Below are 17,877 nucleotides of genomic sequence, written 5' to 3' on the forward strand. Positions count from 1 at the left end.
AATGCATAGAGCCAACTGTAACGTTTGGTGGAGGAGGAATAATGGTCTGGGGCAGTTTTTCATGGTTAGGGCTAGGCCCCTTAGTTCCAGTGAGGGGAAATATTAACGCTAACGCATACAATTACATTCTAAACGATTCTGTGCTTACAACTTTGTGGCAACAGTTTGGGGAAGGCCCTTTCCTGTTTTAGCATGACAATGCCCCGTGCACAAAGCGAGGTCCACACAGAAATGGTTTGTCGAGATTGTTGTGGAAGAACTTGACTGGCCTACACAGAGCCCTGATCTCAACTCCATTGAATACCTTTGGGATGAATTGGAACACCGACTTTGAGCCAGGCCTAATCGCCCAACATCAGTGCCCGACCTCACTAATGCTCTTGTGGCTGAATGGAAGCAAGTCCCCACAGCAATTTGGAATGGAAAGCTTTCCCAGAAGAGTGGAGTCTGTTATAGCAGCAAAGGGGGTAACAGCTCCATATGAATGCCCATGATTTTGGAATGAGATGTTCGACGAGCATGTAGTGCTTTTGTCCATGTAGTGTATATACAGGATAATGGTCCATAATTTAGCATTTCATTAAATAAATAACACACTATGTTGATGAATACCATTGAATAAATCGTTTAATTTACATATTTAAATTGTGTTTGGTTCAGGCACATACAACAATGATTTGCCATGTAGACAAAGTGTATAGCTACTGTATGGTGCAGAGGGTATTGTTGAAAGTGTCCTAGATGGAGCACACCTCAGTAAAAATAGAACACACCTGCATAAAATGCACCTGCATCTCGAAGCACTATCCCTTATGTTCTCATCCATACAAAATGTCACACATTTCAGCAAATCAATTGAGGATATAATTTATGTTTAATGGATATGCCAATACATATACACATGCATGTATACACTATTCAAGATCAGAAAGTACATGAAAAGATTAGTGGTAACATTTCATTGTTCAAAGATAAATGACCCACTTTGTAATAGAGTTAAACTAACCCTAACCCAGTAGAATTTCATCCATCAGAATTCAAATCAATATGTTCAGTGAATGCTTGATTACTGAATGCTTTATTATTATGCAACCCTGTACCACACCTTACTTATCCAAAACATTGATCTATTGAACAATCTATTTTCAATCTTAACTTTTGTTTTAACCAGTAACTGCAGACTGTCTTACAAAGGAAAGCAATTTCAATATGTTGTGGCATGAAAAAAAATTACTGCATAGAAATATTTTGTTCTGAATATAATTTATAAGGAAGCTATCGCTTACACATTTGAAAGGGACAATATTTAAGGCAAAACCCACAAATTAAACACAATATAAAATTGTGTTGCTGAAATATTGTAAATAAAATGTAAAACACGTATTTCCATTCATGTAAAAAATAGCATCTGAGGCAATTAGAACAGTGTTGGACTCATGCAGCCAATTGAGAAGCAATACAATAAACCAGACAAGATCCGCTTCTAAGGATACCTAGAGGTATCAGCCAAAATAAAGGAAACACCAACATAAAGTGTCTTAATAGGGCATTGGGCCACCACGAGCCAGAACACCTTAAAATTGGCATTTTATACATGACCCTAAGCGTGATGGGATGTTAATTGCTTAATTAACTCAGGAACCACACTTATGTGGAAGCATCTGCTATCAATATACTTTGTATCCCTCATTTACTCAAGTGTTTATTTTGGCAGTTACCTGTATCTTCGTGTGCATACTGTACACAAAATATCTGATATTTGACAGTGAGTCATGTAAAAGTGTGTCTTTCACAAAATCCCAGATAGTTTATGATTGTTTTACTTATACTTGCAATTTATAAATACATACACTTTCAGGTCCAGAGAATGAGTGTTAAAAACATAATGTTTTTCATAGTAAAACATTAATTGTCATAAATGTTGACAAAACTAAAAATAGCAGATCAAAATGTAATATATAAACGCTAGTCAGAAAGGCATCTGAAATGTTTCACAAGGATGCATTCATTTCCTTGCATGCTGCACTTACACTGGAGAAAGAAATTCAAGTCAAAGCTGAAAATAACCTTATTATCTAGGTGTAAATGTGATTAACAAACATTATGTCTGCATTGACTTCTATTTAAAATGACATGAGGGCCAGTGAGTGGCTGTGACAGAAAAACATAACAAAAATAGGGACTGAGGGATAAGAGGATGTCAAGCTTTTGTGGGTTGCCTAAAATGCTGATATTGTTATTAGAAGGGGATCCAACTGAGTGTCCCGATGGAGATCAAAGTCTGGCAAGTGTTGGAGGGCAGCCACACCATTTCAACTAGATTGAAATGGAGATAGCCCAATGCAAAACCACATCCCACATCTGTCAGGTGGTGGCGGCCCAGAACGATGCGGGACATGCCGGCCAGGAAAGCCCACAGCACCAGTAAAATGCGCAGAGGGACAGCGAGCACTAAGTGTGACAAAAGGAACTTGGATACCATGGCAGCTCGGCTTGCATGTGCTGCTGGGAAAGAGTAAATATCCATCGCTATGTAATCAAACAGGCCAGGCGTCATCTCCCAGGGTCCTTTGCGCTTCACGAGTTTCTGCATACCAGCGACGGTCATCACGTCCAGTAAAAGTGCTGAGGAGGGTGAGGAAATTATGTGTTAGCGCAAAGGATTAACCGAAAACATCCTAGACCGAGATGATAGACAGTAGGGTATGTACAGCATGTGTATCTGAGTCAGGACCTGTACATGTTTTACCAGTGCCAAACACTTGTTTTTAAAGTCGGCATGCCCCAAATCTGTCCCTGTTCGTAGATTCCAGCCCATCTAGCCTAGCATACAAAAATGCCAAAAACATAAAATAATGTTAGCATTGCAGATAGTGGGCAGGTATACAAAACCAAAGTGTGAATTGCTGTCTTACCTTGTCCATAGACTGCTAATAGGTTAAGGAAACCAAAGTGTAATTTTGTAATTTGGCTGAACTATCCCTTTAAGGTGTACAGGTATAATGCATTATGATGAGCTCATAATCCATTGTAAACCTTGTCAGTATCCATGAACTGTTTATAATCTGTTAGTATCATATTATAATAAATCAGTTATTATCAGTTACACATTTTGTTGTGTTACAGCCTTCATTTAAAATTGATTAAATTGAGATGGTGTATCAATACACCCAGTCATTACAAAGACACAGGGGTCCTTCCTAACTCAGTTGCCAGAGAGGAAGGAAACAGCTCAGGGATTTCACCATGACGCAAATGGTGAATTTAAAACAGTTACAGAGTATAACGGCTGTGATACGAGAAAACTGAGGCTGGATCAACAACATTGTACAGTTGAAGTCGGAAGTTTACATACACTTAGGTTGGAGTCATTAAAACTCGTTTTTCAACCACTCCACAAATTTATTTTTAACAAACTATCGTTTTGGCAAGTCGGTTAGGACATCTACTTTGTGCATGACACAAGTCATTTTTCCAACAATAGTTTACAGACAGATTATTTCACTTATAATTCCCTGTATCACAATTCCAGTGGGTCATAAGTTTACATACACTAAGTTGACTGTGCCTTTAAACAGCTTGGAAAATTCCAGAAAATGATGTCATGGCTTTAGAAACTTCTGATAGGCTAATTGACATCATTTGAGTCAATTGGAGGTGTACCTGTGGATGTATTTCAAGGCCTACCTTCAAACTCAGTGCCTCTTTGCTTGACATCATGGGAAAATCAAAAGAAATCAGCCAAGACCTCAGAAAAGAAATTGTAGACCTCCACAAGTCTGGTTCAACCTTGGGAGCAATTTCCAAATGCCTGAAGGTACCACGTTCATCTGTACAAACAATAGTACGCAAATATAAACACCATGGGACCACGCAGCCGTCATACCACTCAGGAAGGAGACGCGTTCTGTCTCCTAGAGATGAACATACTTTGGTGCGAAAAGTGCGAATCAATCCCAGAACAACAGCAAAGGACCTTGTGAAGATGCTGGAGGAAACAGGTACAAAAGTATCTATATCCACAGTAAAACGAGTCCTATATCGACATAACCTGAAAGGCTGCTCAGCAAGGAAGAAGCCACTGCTTCAAAACTGCCATAAAAAAGCCAGACTACGGTTTGCAACAGCACATGGGGACAAAGATCATACTTTTTGGAGAAATGTCCTCTGGTCTGATGAAACGAAAATAGAACTGTTTGGCCATAATGACCATCATTATGTTTGGAGGAAAAAGGGTGTTGCTTGCAAGCCGAGGAACACCATCCCAACCGTGAAGCACGGGGGTGGCAGCATCATGCTGTGGGGGTGCTTTGCTGAAGAAGGGACCGGTGCACTTCACAAAATAGATGGCATCATGAGGAAGTAAAATTATGTGGATATATTGAAGCAACGTCTCAAGACATCAGTCAGGAAGTTAAAGTTTGGTCGCAAATGTGTCTTCCAAATGGACAATGACCCCAAACATACTTCCAAAGTTGTGGCAAAATGGCTTAAGGACAACAAAGTCAAGGTTTTGGAGTGGCCATCACAAAGCCCTGACCTCAATCCTATAGAAAATGTATAGGCAGAAATGTGCGAGCAAGAAGGCCTACAAACCTGATTCAGTTACACTAGCCCTGTCTGGAGGAATGGGCCAAAATTCACCCAACTTATTGTTGGAAGCTTGTAGAAGGCTACCTGAAACGTTTGACCCAAGTTAAACAATTTAAAGGCAATGCTACCAAATACTAATTGAGTGTATGTAAACTTCTGATTCACTGGGAATGTGATGAAAGATATAAAAGCTGAAATAAATCATTCTCTCTGCTATTATTCTGACATTTCACATTCTTAAAATAAAGTGGTGATCCTAACTGACCTAAAACAGGGAATTTTTACTAGGATTAAATGTCAGGAATTGTGAAAAACTGAGCTTAAATGTATTTGGCTAAGGTGTATGTAAACTTCCGACTTCAACTGTTGTTACTCCACAATACTAACCTAAATCACAGTGTGAAAAGAAGGAAGCCTGTACAGAATAAAAAATATTCCAAAACATGCATCCTGTTTGCAATAAGGCACTTAAGTAAAACTGCAAAAAACGTGGCAAAGAAATTAACTTTATGTCCTGAATACGAAGTGTTATGTTTGGGGCAAATCCAACACAATACATCACTGAGTACCACTCCTCATATGTTCAAGCATGGTGGTGTCTGCATCATGTTATGGGTATGCTTGTCATCAGCAAGGACTAGGGAGTTTTTTAGGATAAAAATAAACGGAATAGAGCTAAGCACAGACATAATCCTAGTGGAAAACCTGGTTCAGATTGCTTTCCAACAGACACTGGGAGACAAATTCAACTTTCAGCAGGACAATTACCTAAAACAAGACCAAATATTCACTGGAATTGCTTACCAAGACGACATTGAATGTTCCTGAGTGGCCTAGTTACAGTTTTGATGTAAATCGGCTTGAAAATCTATGGCAAGACTTGAAAATGGCTGTCTAGCAATGATGAACAACCAGCTGGACAGAGCTTGAATAATCTTTAAAAGAATAATGTGCAAATGTTGTACAATCCATGTGTACAAAGCTCTTAGAGACTTACCCAGAAAGACTCACAGCTGGAATCGTTGCCAAAGGCGAGTCTAACATGTATTGACTCAGGGGTGTGAATACTTATGTAAATGAGATATTTCTGTATTTATTGGGTATTGCAAAAACTATTTAATCAATTTTGAATTCAAGCTGTAACACAACAAAATATGTCAAGGGGTATGAATACTTTATGAAGGCACTGTATTTTGAGAAAGTCAGAAAATTGCCTCATAGACAGCAGGGATTCTTGACCAACGGAAACTTTATTTTTATAGTAGAAAATAATGAATTTTGTTGCATTATTTGATCTTAAAAATTACACTAAGGGACATTTTAAAGGGGAAAGATTTATTTGGGAAATTATAAAAAATATGTTCTATATTATTCATTTTCATGTCGGCTTTATGCGCGGAAATACTGTTGTCCTGAGCAGAGGAGCCCAATTTAAAACTCGGCCCAATAAAAAGGGTTTAAAAAGATAAGAACTGACAATAATGAATATTAACTGGAAAAGGATGTTATGTAGTTTCTTGCAATAGCTTACTGTGACTTTAAATAATATTTCTGTGATTCCCAAAAAATGTGTCCGATTTGTCTAAAATCCTAAATTATTCAGGAATGAGCAGGGTCAGCTACAGCATAAGGACCCCTTCTTCATGTCCTAATTACATGTAGTGCAACAAGACCGCTCATTGTCTGTAAAGTTCTCTACTTTTGATAGATTTAAACAAACACTATTGAACTCACCAAGGTCACAATCATAAACTGTCAACTCCACCTCCCTGATAGTTTAAGATAGGATATTCATTTTGGTTCAAATATGTTTATTTTAAATTGGTTTTAGAATCATAAAGCGACTGAGGAAAAACTAAATTGCTACTTTGTATACCACTTGAATTAATAAGGAAAATGTCACTTTTATCAACTCTGTAAATCATAGACTGCTGAAACATCTGATAGAATTGTTATGTTTTTATTGGGGATTTTCAAAAAATATATTTTCCATATTTTACAAATGTTTGTATTTTACTTTTTTTTAGAAGCAAAAATATGTCTGTTTTGAGTATTCGTTGTCAACTCCGTCAGTGGCTGTTCAACTCTGTCACTGATGGCTAATTATTTGTCAATATTCAGAAAACTTATTTGAATCACTGTTCTGCAACATATACTTAAACTATTGAAGTATTTGCTGTGCTAGACCGAAGGGATGATGTTTGCTTTATAAAGGTTGTTTTATTTTCTGAATATCAAAAAAATGCTAACAAAAAATGCTAATGAAATTAGCCCTGGAGCATTATATAGTGCTATAAAACAAAACAAAAAGAAGTTTGGAGATTTGTATTACATATTTGAATAATCTTATCATAGAATTAAACATTTACATTTTAGTAATTTAGCAGACGCTCTTATCCAGAACGACTTACAGTTAGTGAGTGCTACATTATAATTTTTTTCATACTGGCCCCCCGTGGGAATCAAACCCACAACCCTGGCGTTGCAAGCACCAACTCTACCAACTGAGCTACACGGGACCTCAGCAAGGCCTTCAAATATTTGTTGGACAATACATTTAAAAATGAAATGCCTCTGATGGAGTTGACATGAATCCAGTTAGTTACGTTTTATAAAGAGAAAAAAAGGTATTAGGAGGTTGTTCGTTTACATGTTGTGATAGCTGATATTTTGCTCTATCAAAATCTATATTTCAAATTGTGTTAATATTAAGAAAAATATTTGTGAAAAAAAGTAGCGATTGTCCCATCTTTCAAGAATCCCTTAAAGTTGTAACATATTATAAGTTGATTTATAAAACATTCTAAGGCCTCATACATGCTTATAACAAGTTAATAATACCTGGCCTTACATGCTTATAATGATCCATAGGCTAATACAGTATAAGTGTTACCATTTATTCAGTTACAGGTTTGGAGACGTGAAACCAGATGTGGTTTCATCTTTTCCTATTGATATTAAAACATTGTAATGAACTCAATCAAATTACTATTTGTTTCTTCTTGTGGTAGCCGTTAGTTCATCCATGACACATTGTCGCCTGGTTCCAGATCTGTTTGTGCTATCATGTCAACTCTTTGGCATGATAAGTAGCTTAGTGGCAAGGGGGACATGATGGCAAAACAGACTGATACCCAGGCTAACATTGTCATACCTTGGGTACTATGGATCTGTTATTCTAGTTGATTCAGGCTGCTAGTGAGCATCCTTGTGTGCAGGCTTTTGATCAAGCTGCCTATCCCAGCATCTGTAGCATCTGACTTGGATTCCTAACACATGTCCCATTTTTCGAGGTCCCCACACTGGACAATTTTTTTCCTCAAGGCCCCTATTATTAACATTTTATTATTACTATTATACAACAACAACAAAAAATTGAAAGACCCACGGGGCTGAATATGTATCAGCCCATTCAGCATATGACATAATTGCCCTGTGGCTAGTCTGTCACTGATGGTAGCCTATTGAAAGCATTATTTATATTGTGAATCTGCTCATGACCATTATTCCAACTGTTTCAACATGAGAGAGCTGACTGAGGACACAGATATCACAGACAACTTTCCTAGACAAGTCTGGATGGGGCCATAAACAAACACGAAACCGCTCACCCAGAGGAAGCTAAAACTCTAGACCACTTTTATTCTACCCACAAAAAACGCATACAAGGCAGGGCTGTTGTGTAGCGGGTCGAGAGCTTCAAGTTCCTTGGTTTCCACATCACTAAGGACTTAACATGGTCCACAAACACTCGCACAGTCGTGAAGCAAGCATGGCAGCGCCTCTTCCCCCTCAGGAGACTGAAAAGATTTGGGATGGGCCCTCGGATCCTCAAATATTTATACAGCTGCACCATCGAGTGCATCTTAACTGGCTGCATCACCGCTTGGTATGACAAATGCACCACCCTTGAACGCAAATGCTACAGAGGGTGGTGTGGACAGCCGAGTACATCACTGGGGCTGAGCTCCCTGCCATCCAGGACCTCTATATCAGGCGGTGTCAGAGGAAGGCCCGAAAAATTGCCAAAGACTCCAGGGCCCGGTTGCATAAAACATCTTAAGTACATTTCCCCCTTATCTTTTCCCTTAAAGTTTCCTTAACTTTAAGTCAGTTGCACAAAACATTTGAAGTAAATGTCCCTCTTAAATGAAGTGCTTCATTCAATATGGAAATCAATGTAAACAGCATTTGTGTAGGTGAATGTTGCTTTCGTCTGCCCTGGTTTCAAAAGTAAAACATCCACTAGCTATCTAGGTAGCTACTTATCTAAACAATGGAAGATGCACAATCCATGGCTACAAAGCTAGATGACTAGCTAGCTACCTACTGTGTAAGTTAGCTTGACATGCTAGAAAGTAATAGAAACAAGTAGAGAAAAAAAGTAAGTAAAATAAACACATTTTATTATCTTCTGAATCAATTTGTTTCTTCTGTCTTGAATGTAGAAGTTCTATTTTGTGATCTCCAAAAATAAATATATTTGAAGAGATGTTCATTCAGTGAATCAGGTCATTTCCATGGTAACCATGGAACCACTCTTTCTGCTGTACATGCCTTCAAACTACCATAAAACCCTTAAATGATGCCCTTACCTAAGGGAATTGTTTGAGCGTGTTGCATAGAGCCCCTCAAACATTTCCTTAGGTAAGGGAAAATTATTCTGTAAGGTAAACCCTTAAGATATTTTATGTAACTGCGCTCAGCCACCCAAACCTTGAACATTCACTCTGCATCACCTTCTGGAAAATGATACCGGAGCATACCACCCTGCATCCCACTGCTGGCTTGCCTCTGAAGCTAAGCAGGGTTGGTCCCTGGATGGGACACCAGATGCTGCTGGAAGTGGTTTTGTAGGGCCAGCAGGAGGCACTCTTTACTCTGGTCTAAAAAAAATATCCCAATTGCCCTGTGTAGGGTGCCGTCTTTAGGACTGGACGTTAAACGGGTGTCCTGACTCTGTGGTCACTAAAGATCCCATGGCACTTATCGTAAGAGTAGGAGTGTTAACCACGTTGTCCTGGCTAAATTCCCAATCTGGCCCTCATACCATCATGGCCACCTAATCATCCCCAGCTTCCAATTGGCCCATTCATCCCCCCTCCTCTTCCCTGTAACTATTCTCCAGGTAGTTGCTGTAAATGAGAATATGTTGTCAGTCAACTTAACCTGGTTAAATAAATAAATCGTCTCTCGGCCCAACAGGCTCTGAGACAGCTTCTACCCACGAGTCATAAGGGCTCCCGAGTGGGTCAGCGGTCTAAGGCACTGCATTTCAGTGCTAGAAGTGTCACTACAGACCCTGGTTTGATTCCAAGCTGTATCACAACCTGGCTGTGATTGGGAGTCCCATAGGGCGGCGCACAGTTGGCCCAGTGTCGTCTGGGGTAGGCCGTCGTTGTAAATAGGAATTTGTTCTTAACTGACTTGCCTTGTTAAATAAAGGTTCAAATAAAATAAGACTGCCAGACTGTTAAGTTGTCAAGTAATGGTATCTGCACTGACACTCACTAGACTATATACACTGAGTGTACAAAACATGCTCTTTCCATGACATAGACTGACCAGGTGAAAGCTATGATCACTTGTCAAATCCACTTCAATCAGTGTAGATGAAGAGGAGGAGACATTCAGAGGGCAAGACAAAAGATTCAAGTGCCTTTGAACGGGGTATGGTGCACTGGTTTGAGTGTGTCAAGAACTACAACGCTGCTGGGTTTCTCATGCTCAACAGTTTCCCATGTTAATGAACATAAACACGTTTAGCATCTCCTGGCTTCCACACATAGCCTACAAGCCACTGATGCAGACCTATAGTCTGGGACAGTTGTGGGATGGGATAGATCCCAAATTAATACAACCACTAGCATCAAAAAAACTTTTTTATGCAATGTGGCCGACGCAACAGATCAGAACGTTTAGCTTAAAATGTTATTAAACTATTAGGCTATTTCTTCACATTATAAGCTCAGCAATGCGCACATGGTAGTAGGCTATAAGCGCGAATGTTCCATTAGCGGAAAACACCATTATCAAAAGTGACCGCAAATGCAATTATGCATGTAATGCTTTTAGTCCCCTGTAGCTCAGTTGGTAGAGCATGGCACTTGCAACGCCAGGGTTGTGGGTTCATTTCCCACGGGGGGCCAGTATGGAAATGTATGCACTCACTAACTGTAAGTTGCTCTGGATAAGAGCGTCTGCTAAAATTATAAAGGTGCATTTTTATGGTGAAAATTATCTTCCCCAAACTGCTGATGTATGCCAGTTGGGCTCTAGACCCCTTGTAAAGTGGATTAATGTGCTTAATTTTAAGAAGTTATTTGGCACTTTAGTTGTGATACAAACCTTATATAAACATATAGGCCTATGGGCTAGGCTACATGAGGTGTGCGACTATGATTCGAAAAAGTCACACAAAAAAGGCTTTGTTCTTATGCTGGGCATCATTCAATTTGTTTTGATTTAGAATGGACCAATATCATGCACCTGTATCGAAACAGGAGCAGCAGGAAAAGATACATGTCATCTATGCACTTAAATAGCGAATGGAGGACATGGTTTATTTTCATGCCAGCCAGGTAGGCTACACTCCTGTTGTAAATATAAGCAATGTGCTTAATATTAGGAAAGTTGAGTAATAAATATAGTAGGCCTAGCCTATAGAAAGCTGATAGGATCCTCCTCTTTTTATTAGCTGCCATCACTCTGTTTTCTCCCGCAATTGCATAGCCTGTAGAAATGTTGGACAACATGAGCTCATGGGCTCTCATGAAGTGTTTGATTAGATTTTCGAACCATTTGCATTGATGTCAGAGTGATTAGAGGGACAATAGAGTGCTGAGTACCAGGCAGTTAGAAAGTTTGGTAGGCTACTAATGACCAGCAGCAGCATCAGAGCTTGGAGAAGCCTACTTACCGTGACTAAACGGTCATGTGGAATTTGACTGCCTTCATGACTCGTGACCGCCGGTGTGGCGGTAATACGGTCACCACAACAGCCCTATGTACATATCTACCTGAAATACCTCTGCACATTGATCTGGTACTGTTACTCCTTGTACATAGCTCCATTCTTGTGTTTTTTTTTTATTCCTCATGTTCCTATTTTATTTTTTAAAGTCCATAATTTGGAGGTAAAATCTGCACCAGTTGTATTCATTGCATGTGTCACATAAAATGTGATTTGATTTTAATAAGCTATACCCAAGGGATGGAATTAAATGCACTGACAACTGCTTATTAATACACCTCAGGAGTGGTGGGAATGAAAACTAAATTCAGACAGTAAAAACCACTGTGAAGACGTGTCCCTAATGCTTGAATGATTCGAGCCTGTGACATTTGATGATGAAAAGGTACATCGAAAAAATAAATAACTTACCTAGAAGCAAATTGACCAGAACTTCTTGTCCTGCCATTGTGTTGCTTCTGGTGAGACATATAATTGTGCCAACAATCCAAGGGATGCCATGACCAGTGATTGCAAGCAGGTTGACCATGGAGCGCATACCGCCCCATGAGGAGTGAGAATATGCGCAAACCCCAAGCCTTTTGGACATGCAAATATCAATCGCCAAAAGAGAGTTCATTGCAATGCCCTTAAAGGAGGGGTTGAGTTGTATGCAATCATCCTCTGGAAGTTTAACAGATTCTTTGCGGTCCTCAGTGTTATTTTCAAGCGGCTCCTGCTGCACATTTTGAGGTTGCTGCTGCTGCTGTTGGCTTGGCTGGCGTTTCAGTGAACTAGGCCGCCGTGCTGTCCCCCGTGCCTCGTTGCTATTTCTGAGAGGCTGGTTCAGTGACAAAAACTCGGGTCTGTTGATCAGGTCATTCCGATCTCTCATCCTGGATCTGGTCTGATTTACAGGCATTTTGATTCTGATATAAAATCAGCAAAACCTGACTGTTCCTCCTTCTCATGTAGCGGGGCCGTTATTACAGATATGGTGAAGAGTTGTCTGCATAGAGATCAAGTGTTGCTCTGAGGCGCCAACTCCGTGCCAGTTATAAATAGATCTACTGCCTTGCTTCTATATCTGTATGGCTGGACATGGCTCCTCGATTTCAGACTTTTTTATTTTGCGTACAAGACAAGTGACTGTACATAACTGGGGCCGAGCTCCCTGCCATCCAGGAACGCTATACCAGGCATGTCAGAGGAATGCCCTAAAAATTGTTAAAGACTCCAGCCACCCAAGTCATAGACATTTCTCTTTGCTACCGCATGGCAAGCGGTACTGATGCACCAAGTCTGGAATCAACAGAACCCTGAACAGCTTTTACCCCCAAACCATAAGACTGCTAAATAGTTAGTTAAATAGTTAAGCATTGACCCTTTTTGACTCATCACATACGACACTGCTACTGTTTATTATCTATCCTGCTGCCTAGTCACTTTATTGCTAGTTATACAGTGCATTCAGAAAGTATTCAGACCCCTTGACTTTTTCCACATTTCAGCAGAGCCTTGTCTGGCAGTGAAACAGTTCATTCAGCCTCATTTACTGCCTTTAAAAAAAACATAGCTGTATGGCTGACTTGCTTAAACAAATGTGGTTTCTAATGACAATTGAGATGTACACACTATGGCATAAGCGGATGACAAGCGCATAAGAGGCAATCCGTAATTTCGATTAAGACATTAATGAGTGAGCTAGGACGGACGTAGTCAATATAACTATTTGTTTAGCACTTTTGAAATGTACAGTGACAGAATTCAGAACATGGGCCGTTCTTACAGTGTTCTCCCTGTACACCAAGTCAGAACCGTAGGATAAATAAAGGGGGCATATAAGCAGACAATGAAAGCGCTTACAATATTCGATGATTACATTTCTCTAAAACAGGTTATAGGCTACACCACCAAATCAGAACAGTAGGCGAAATTTAGAGGGGTAAATATTATTAGGTTGAGGCAAATGGGCTACTAACATCTTACTACACAACTTACACTTAGTATTACTTTCTTAACTACAGTATACATATCTCCCTGACATATTACATAATTTATGCAGCAGCATACAATACATTTTTGGACTCACCCTGTTGTGCTGTGCTCACCTGAACAGGAAGGTGGCGCGGCGGTCCTTCGTGAGCAAATTTTGTCATCAAAGAAAGAGAAAGAGGCCAGAATTACAATTCCGAGTTGGATGACCACTCAAAACTTATTTTCAGAGTCGTAGCTCATTTATTCCTGACTTCCCAGTTGTCTTGAACTCATTGAAGTCAAGTTTTCGCAGTTCTGAGATAACAGTTGTTTTGAGCGCGGCACAAATCATGCTTCATTGACAGCATGGCCAATGTTGAATCCTTATCATTTTAAACTTGGAAAAGAGACCCTTAATCCCAGATTTGGGACCACACACCCACACTGAATAGCAGGCTAGTGATTGCTTTGCAATGCTTGCAGTTAGCCGCTGTCACCGATTCCTTCCAAACCACTCATTGTTGAATTTGCGATTTCCAACTTCTTGTGTTTATGTCCAATGACCGATGAGCACCAATACGTTTTATCTATAATTTATCTTCATTATTTATCTTCATATGACATTGATTAAAAAGGATTTGCCAGTGGATTGTTGACTTGATTCATGATGATGACTACTAGCTAAGATTTTGAATGTATGATGTTGACATGATCAGTCCAATCAAGCTACTGTACATTTAATGTAATTTGATGTCATGTTATCTGTGGCCAATGACCTTGAGCCTTCTTGGATGGGCACTTCTAACATATATGGAATCATGTAGTAACCAAAAAAGTGTTAAACAGATCAAAATATATTTTATATTTGAGATTCTTCAAAGTAGCCACCCTTTGCCTTGATGACAGCATTGCACACTCTTGGCATTCTCTTAACCAGCTTCATGAGGTAATCACCTGGAATGCATTTCAATTAACAGGTGTGCCTTATTAAAAGTTACTTTGTGGAATTTATTTCCTTCTCAATGTGTTTAAGCCAATCAGTTGTGTTGTGACAAGGTAGGGGTGGTATACAGAAGATAGCCCTATTTGGTAAATGACCAAGTCCAAATTATGGCAAGAACAGCTCAAATAAGCAAAGAGAAACGACAGTCCATCATTACTTTAAGACATGAAGGCCAGTCAATCCGGAAAATGTCAAGAACTTTGAACGTTTCTTTAAGTGCAGTCGCAAAAACCATCAAGCGCGATGATGAAACTGGTTCTCATGAGGACCGCCACAGGAAAGGAAGACCCAGAGTTACCTCTGCTGCAGAGGATAAGTTCATTAGAGTTACCAGCCTCAGAAATTGCAGCCCAAATAAATGCTTCACAGAGTTCAAGTAACACACACATCTCAACATCAACTGTTCAGAGGATACTGCGTGAATCAGGCCTTCATGGTCGATTTGCTGCAAAGAAACCACTACTAAAGGACACCAATAGGAAGAAGAGACTTGGTTGGGCCAAGAAACATGAGCAATGGACATTAGACCGGTGGAAATCTGTCCTTTGGTCTGATGAGTCCAAATTTGAGATTTTTGGTTCCAACAGCCGTGTCTTTGTGAGACGCAGAGTAGGTGAACGGATGTTCTCTGCATGTGTGGTTCCCACCGTGTGGCATGGAGGAGGAGATGTGATGGTGTGGGGGGTGGTGACACTGTCTGTGATATATTTAGAATTCAAGGCACACTTAACCAGCATGGCTACCACAGCATTCTGCAGCGATACGCCATCCCATCTGGTTTGCGCTTAGTGGGACTATCATTTGTTTTTCAGCAGGACAATGACCCACAACACACCTCCAGGCTGTGTAAGGGCTATTTGACCAAGAAGGAGAGTGATGGAGTGCTGCATCAGATGACCTGGCCTCCGCAATCACCCGACCTCAACCCAATTGAGATGGTTTGGGATGAGTTGGACCGCAGAGTGAAGGAAAATCAGCCAACAAGTGCTCAGCATATGTGGGAACTCCTTCAAGACTGTTGGAAAATCATTCCAGGTGAAGCTGGTTGAGAGAATGCGAAGAGTGTGCAAAGCTGTCATCAAGGCAAAGGGTGGCTACTTTGAAGAATCTAACACCTAAAATATATTTTGATTTGTTTAACACTTTTTTGGTTAGTACATGATTCCATATGTGTTATTTCATATTTTTGAATTCTTCACTATTATTCTACAATGTAGAAAATAGTAAAAATAAAGAAAAACCCTTGAATGAGTAGGTGTGTCCAAACCTTTGACTGGTAGTGTATCTATTTTGTTTTGTTGCTGAAAATGTGTGGCTCAAAACAGGTGGGGCTCTCCCTGAATGACGGGTCGCCACTGGCTGTAACGTAACCAAATGTGGGAAAAGGGAAGTGGTATGAATACTTTCCGAATGCACTGTAGTTGACAAAAAGTAAAAATTAAATCAATTTTAATCCCACTTTGTAACAAAACAAATATTGAATAAATCAAGCGTTGTGAATACTTTCTGAAGGCACTGTATCTACCTCAATTACTTCGTACCCCTGCACATCAACTTGGTACTGGTAACCCGTGTATATAGCCAAGTTATCGTTACTCATTGTGTATTTACTATTACTTTTATTATTACGTGTTATGACTTTTCTATTATTTCTCTATTTTATTTCTCGGCATTGTTGGGAAGGGCCCGTAAGTAAGCGTTTCACTGTTAATCTACACCTGTAGTTTATGAAGCATGTGACAAATACGATTTGATTTTAAATGACTGACAGTAACCTCAGCCAATCGATCATGGCTGATTATTAAGATATGAAAATTATAGCTGCAGGTTCAAACGTTTTTTTCTGATCTCATGACCTGGTCAGGTAAAACTCTGAGTCCTATTCGTAGGCTATGACATGGTCCAAAGTGAACTTTTTTCTCACTGGCCCGAACAGAATTTCTACTGGCCCGAACATGGAGTAGTTTATAAATGGGACGCTGCCCCTTTAAGACAATTGTGTTCCAAAAGAGATCTTGACCTGGCTACAGTAGACTAGCCAAGACGAATGCTAAAGTGTATTTTTTAAAAGATTTTTGTAGACTATCAACAGTAGCTAGCATATTGAAGGTTAACTTTTGTAAATCACTTTCCCTAAAATAAATAAGCTCAGCAAGTAGATTCATGGGCGTGTCTTTTTCTCAGGCAGGACAGCTCGCGTGTGCTGTGTGAACGTAGCTATCAACTTCTGTACTACTCAAGTGCTCGAGTAGTTGTGACTCGCGGGAGCGTAGTGGTGCTTTAGAAAACACATTTAAATCCCTTTGTTATTTAGCCCATTCGTATAGGACGACGTTCAGTAAGTTTTTCATATTGGACATACATATTGTACCGTACACAATTTCCTAAACATTGTGTCATAGTAAAAGAGGGGGTCCATTATACTCAGGAGCTCTTCTACTTTCCAAATCCACAGAGTTTACACCTCCAGCAGTGTTACTGCTCTTTTTACATTTACATTTACATTTACGTCATTTAGCAGACGCTCTTATCCAGAGCGACTTACAAATTGGTGCATTCACCTTATAGCCAGTGGGATAACCACTTTACAATGTTTTTATTTTAATTTCATATTTATATTTTTAATTATTTTATTTTGTTAATCCTTATTTTTATTTTTTATATATTTTTATTTTATTTATTTTTTTGGGAGGGGGGGTGGGTTGGGGTAAGGGGGGGTAGAAGGATTACTTTATCCTATCCCAGGTATTCCTTAAAGAGGTGGGGTTTCAAATGTCTCCGGAAGGTGGTGAGTGACTCCTCTGTCCTGGCGTCGTGAGGGAGCTTGTTCCACCATTGGGGTGCCAGAGCAGCGAACAGTTTTGACTGGGCTGAGCGGGAACTATGCTTCCGCAGAGGTAGGGGAGCCAGCAGGCCAGAGGTGGATGAACGCAATGCCCTCGTTTGGGTGTAGGGACTGATCAGAGCCTGAAGGTATGGAGGTGCCGTTCCCCTCACAGCTCCGTAGGCAAGCACCATGGTCTTGTAGCAGATGCGAGCTTAAACTGGAAGGTGGTGCCAGTGGAAGCCAGTGGAGTGTGCGGAGGAGCGGGGTGACGTGAGAGAACTTGGGAAGGTTGAACACCAGACGGGCTGCGGCATTCTGGATGAGTTGTAGGGGTTTAATGGCACAGGCAGGGAGCCCAGCCAACAGCGAGTTGCAGTAATCCAGACGGGAGATGACAAGTGCCTGGATTAGGACCTGTGCCGCTTCCTGTGTAAGGCAGGGTCGTACTCTCCGAATGTTGTAGAGCATGAACCTACAGGATCGGGTCACCGCCTTGATGTTAGCGGAGAATGACAGGGTGTTGTC

At 40.2% G+C, this 17,877-nt stretch overlaps 1 protein-coding gene across 1 annotated transcript; it reads right to left on the reverse strand.

Moving 5' to 3' along the window:
- Positions 1-1,571: 1,571 nt before the first annotated feature.
- On the reverse strand, positions 1,572-12,574 carry plpp7a (phospholipid phosphatase 7a (inactive)). The gene is made up of 2 exons (XM_041904156.2): positions 11,978-12,574; positions 1,572-2,625 (listed from the first exon to the last, which is right to left on the reverse strand). Exons 1-2 carry the CDS (start codon positions 12,465-12,467, stop codon positions 2,240-2,242), a joined length of 876 nt encoding a protein of 291 aa, XP_041760090.2. The 5' UTR covers positions 12,468-12,574; the 3' UTR covers positions 1,572-2,239.
- Between the last annotated feature and the right edge of the window lie 5,303 nt (positions 12,575-17,877).

The sequence above is a fragment of the Coregonus clupeaformis genome, chromosome 18 (genome assembly GCF_020615455.1).
Source record: "Coregonus clupeaformis isolate EN_2021a chromosome 18, ASM2061545v1, whole genome shotgun sequence".
In the NCBI taxonomy this organism is placed as follows: Eukaryota; Metazoa; Chordata; class Actinopteri; order Salmoniformes; family Salmonidae; genus Coregonus; species Coregonus clupeaformis.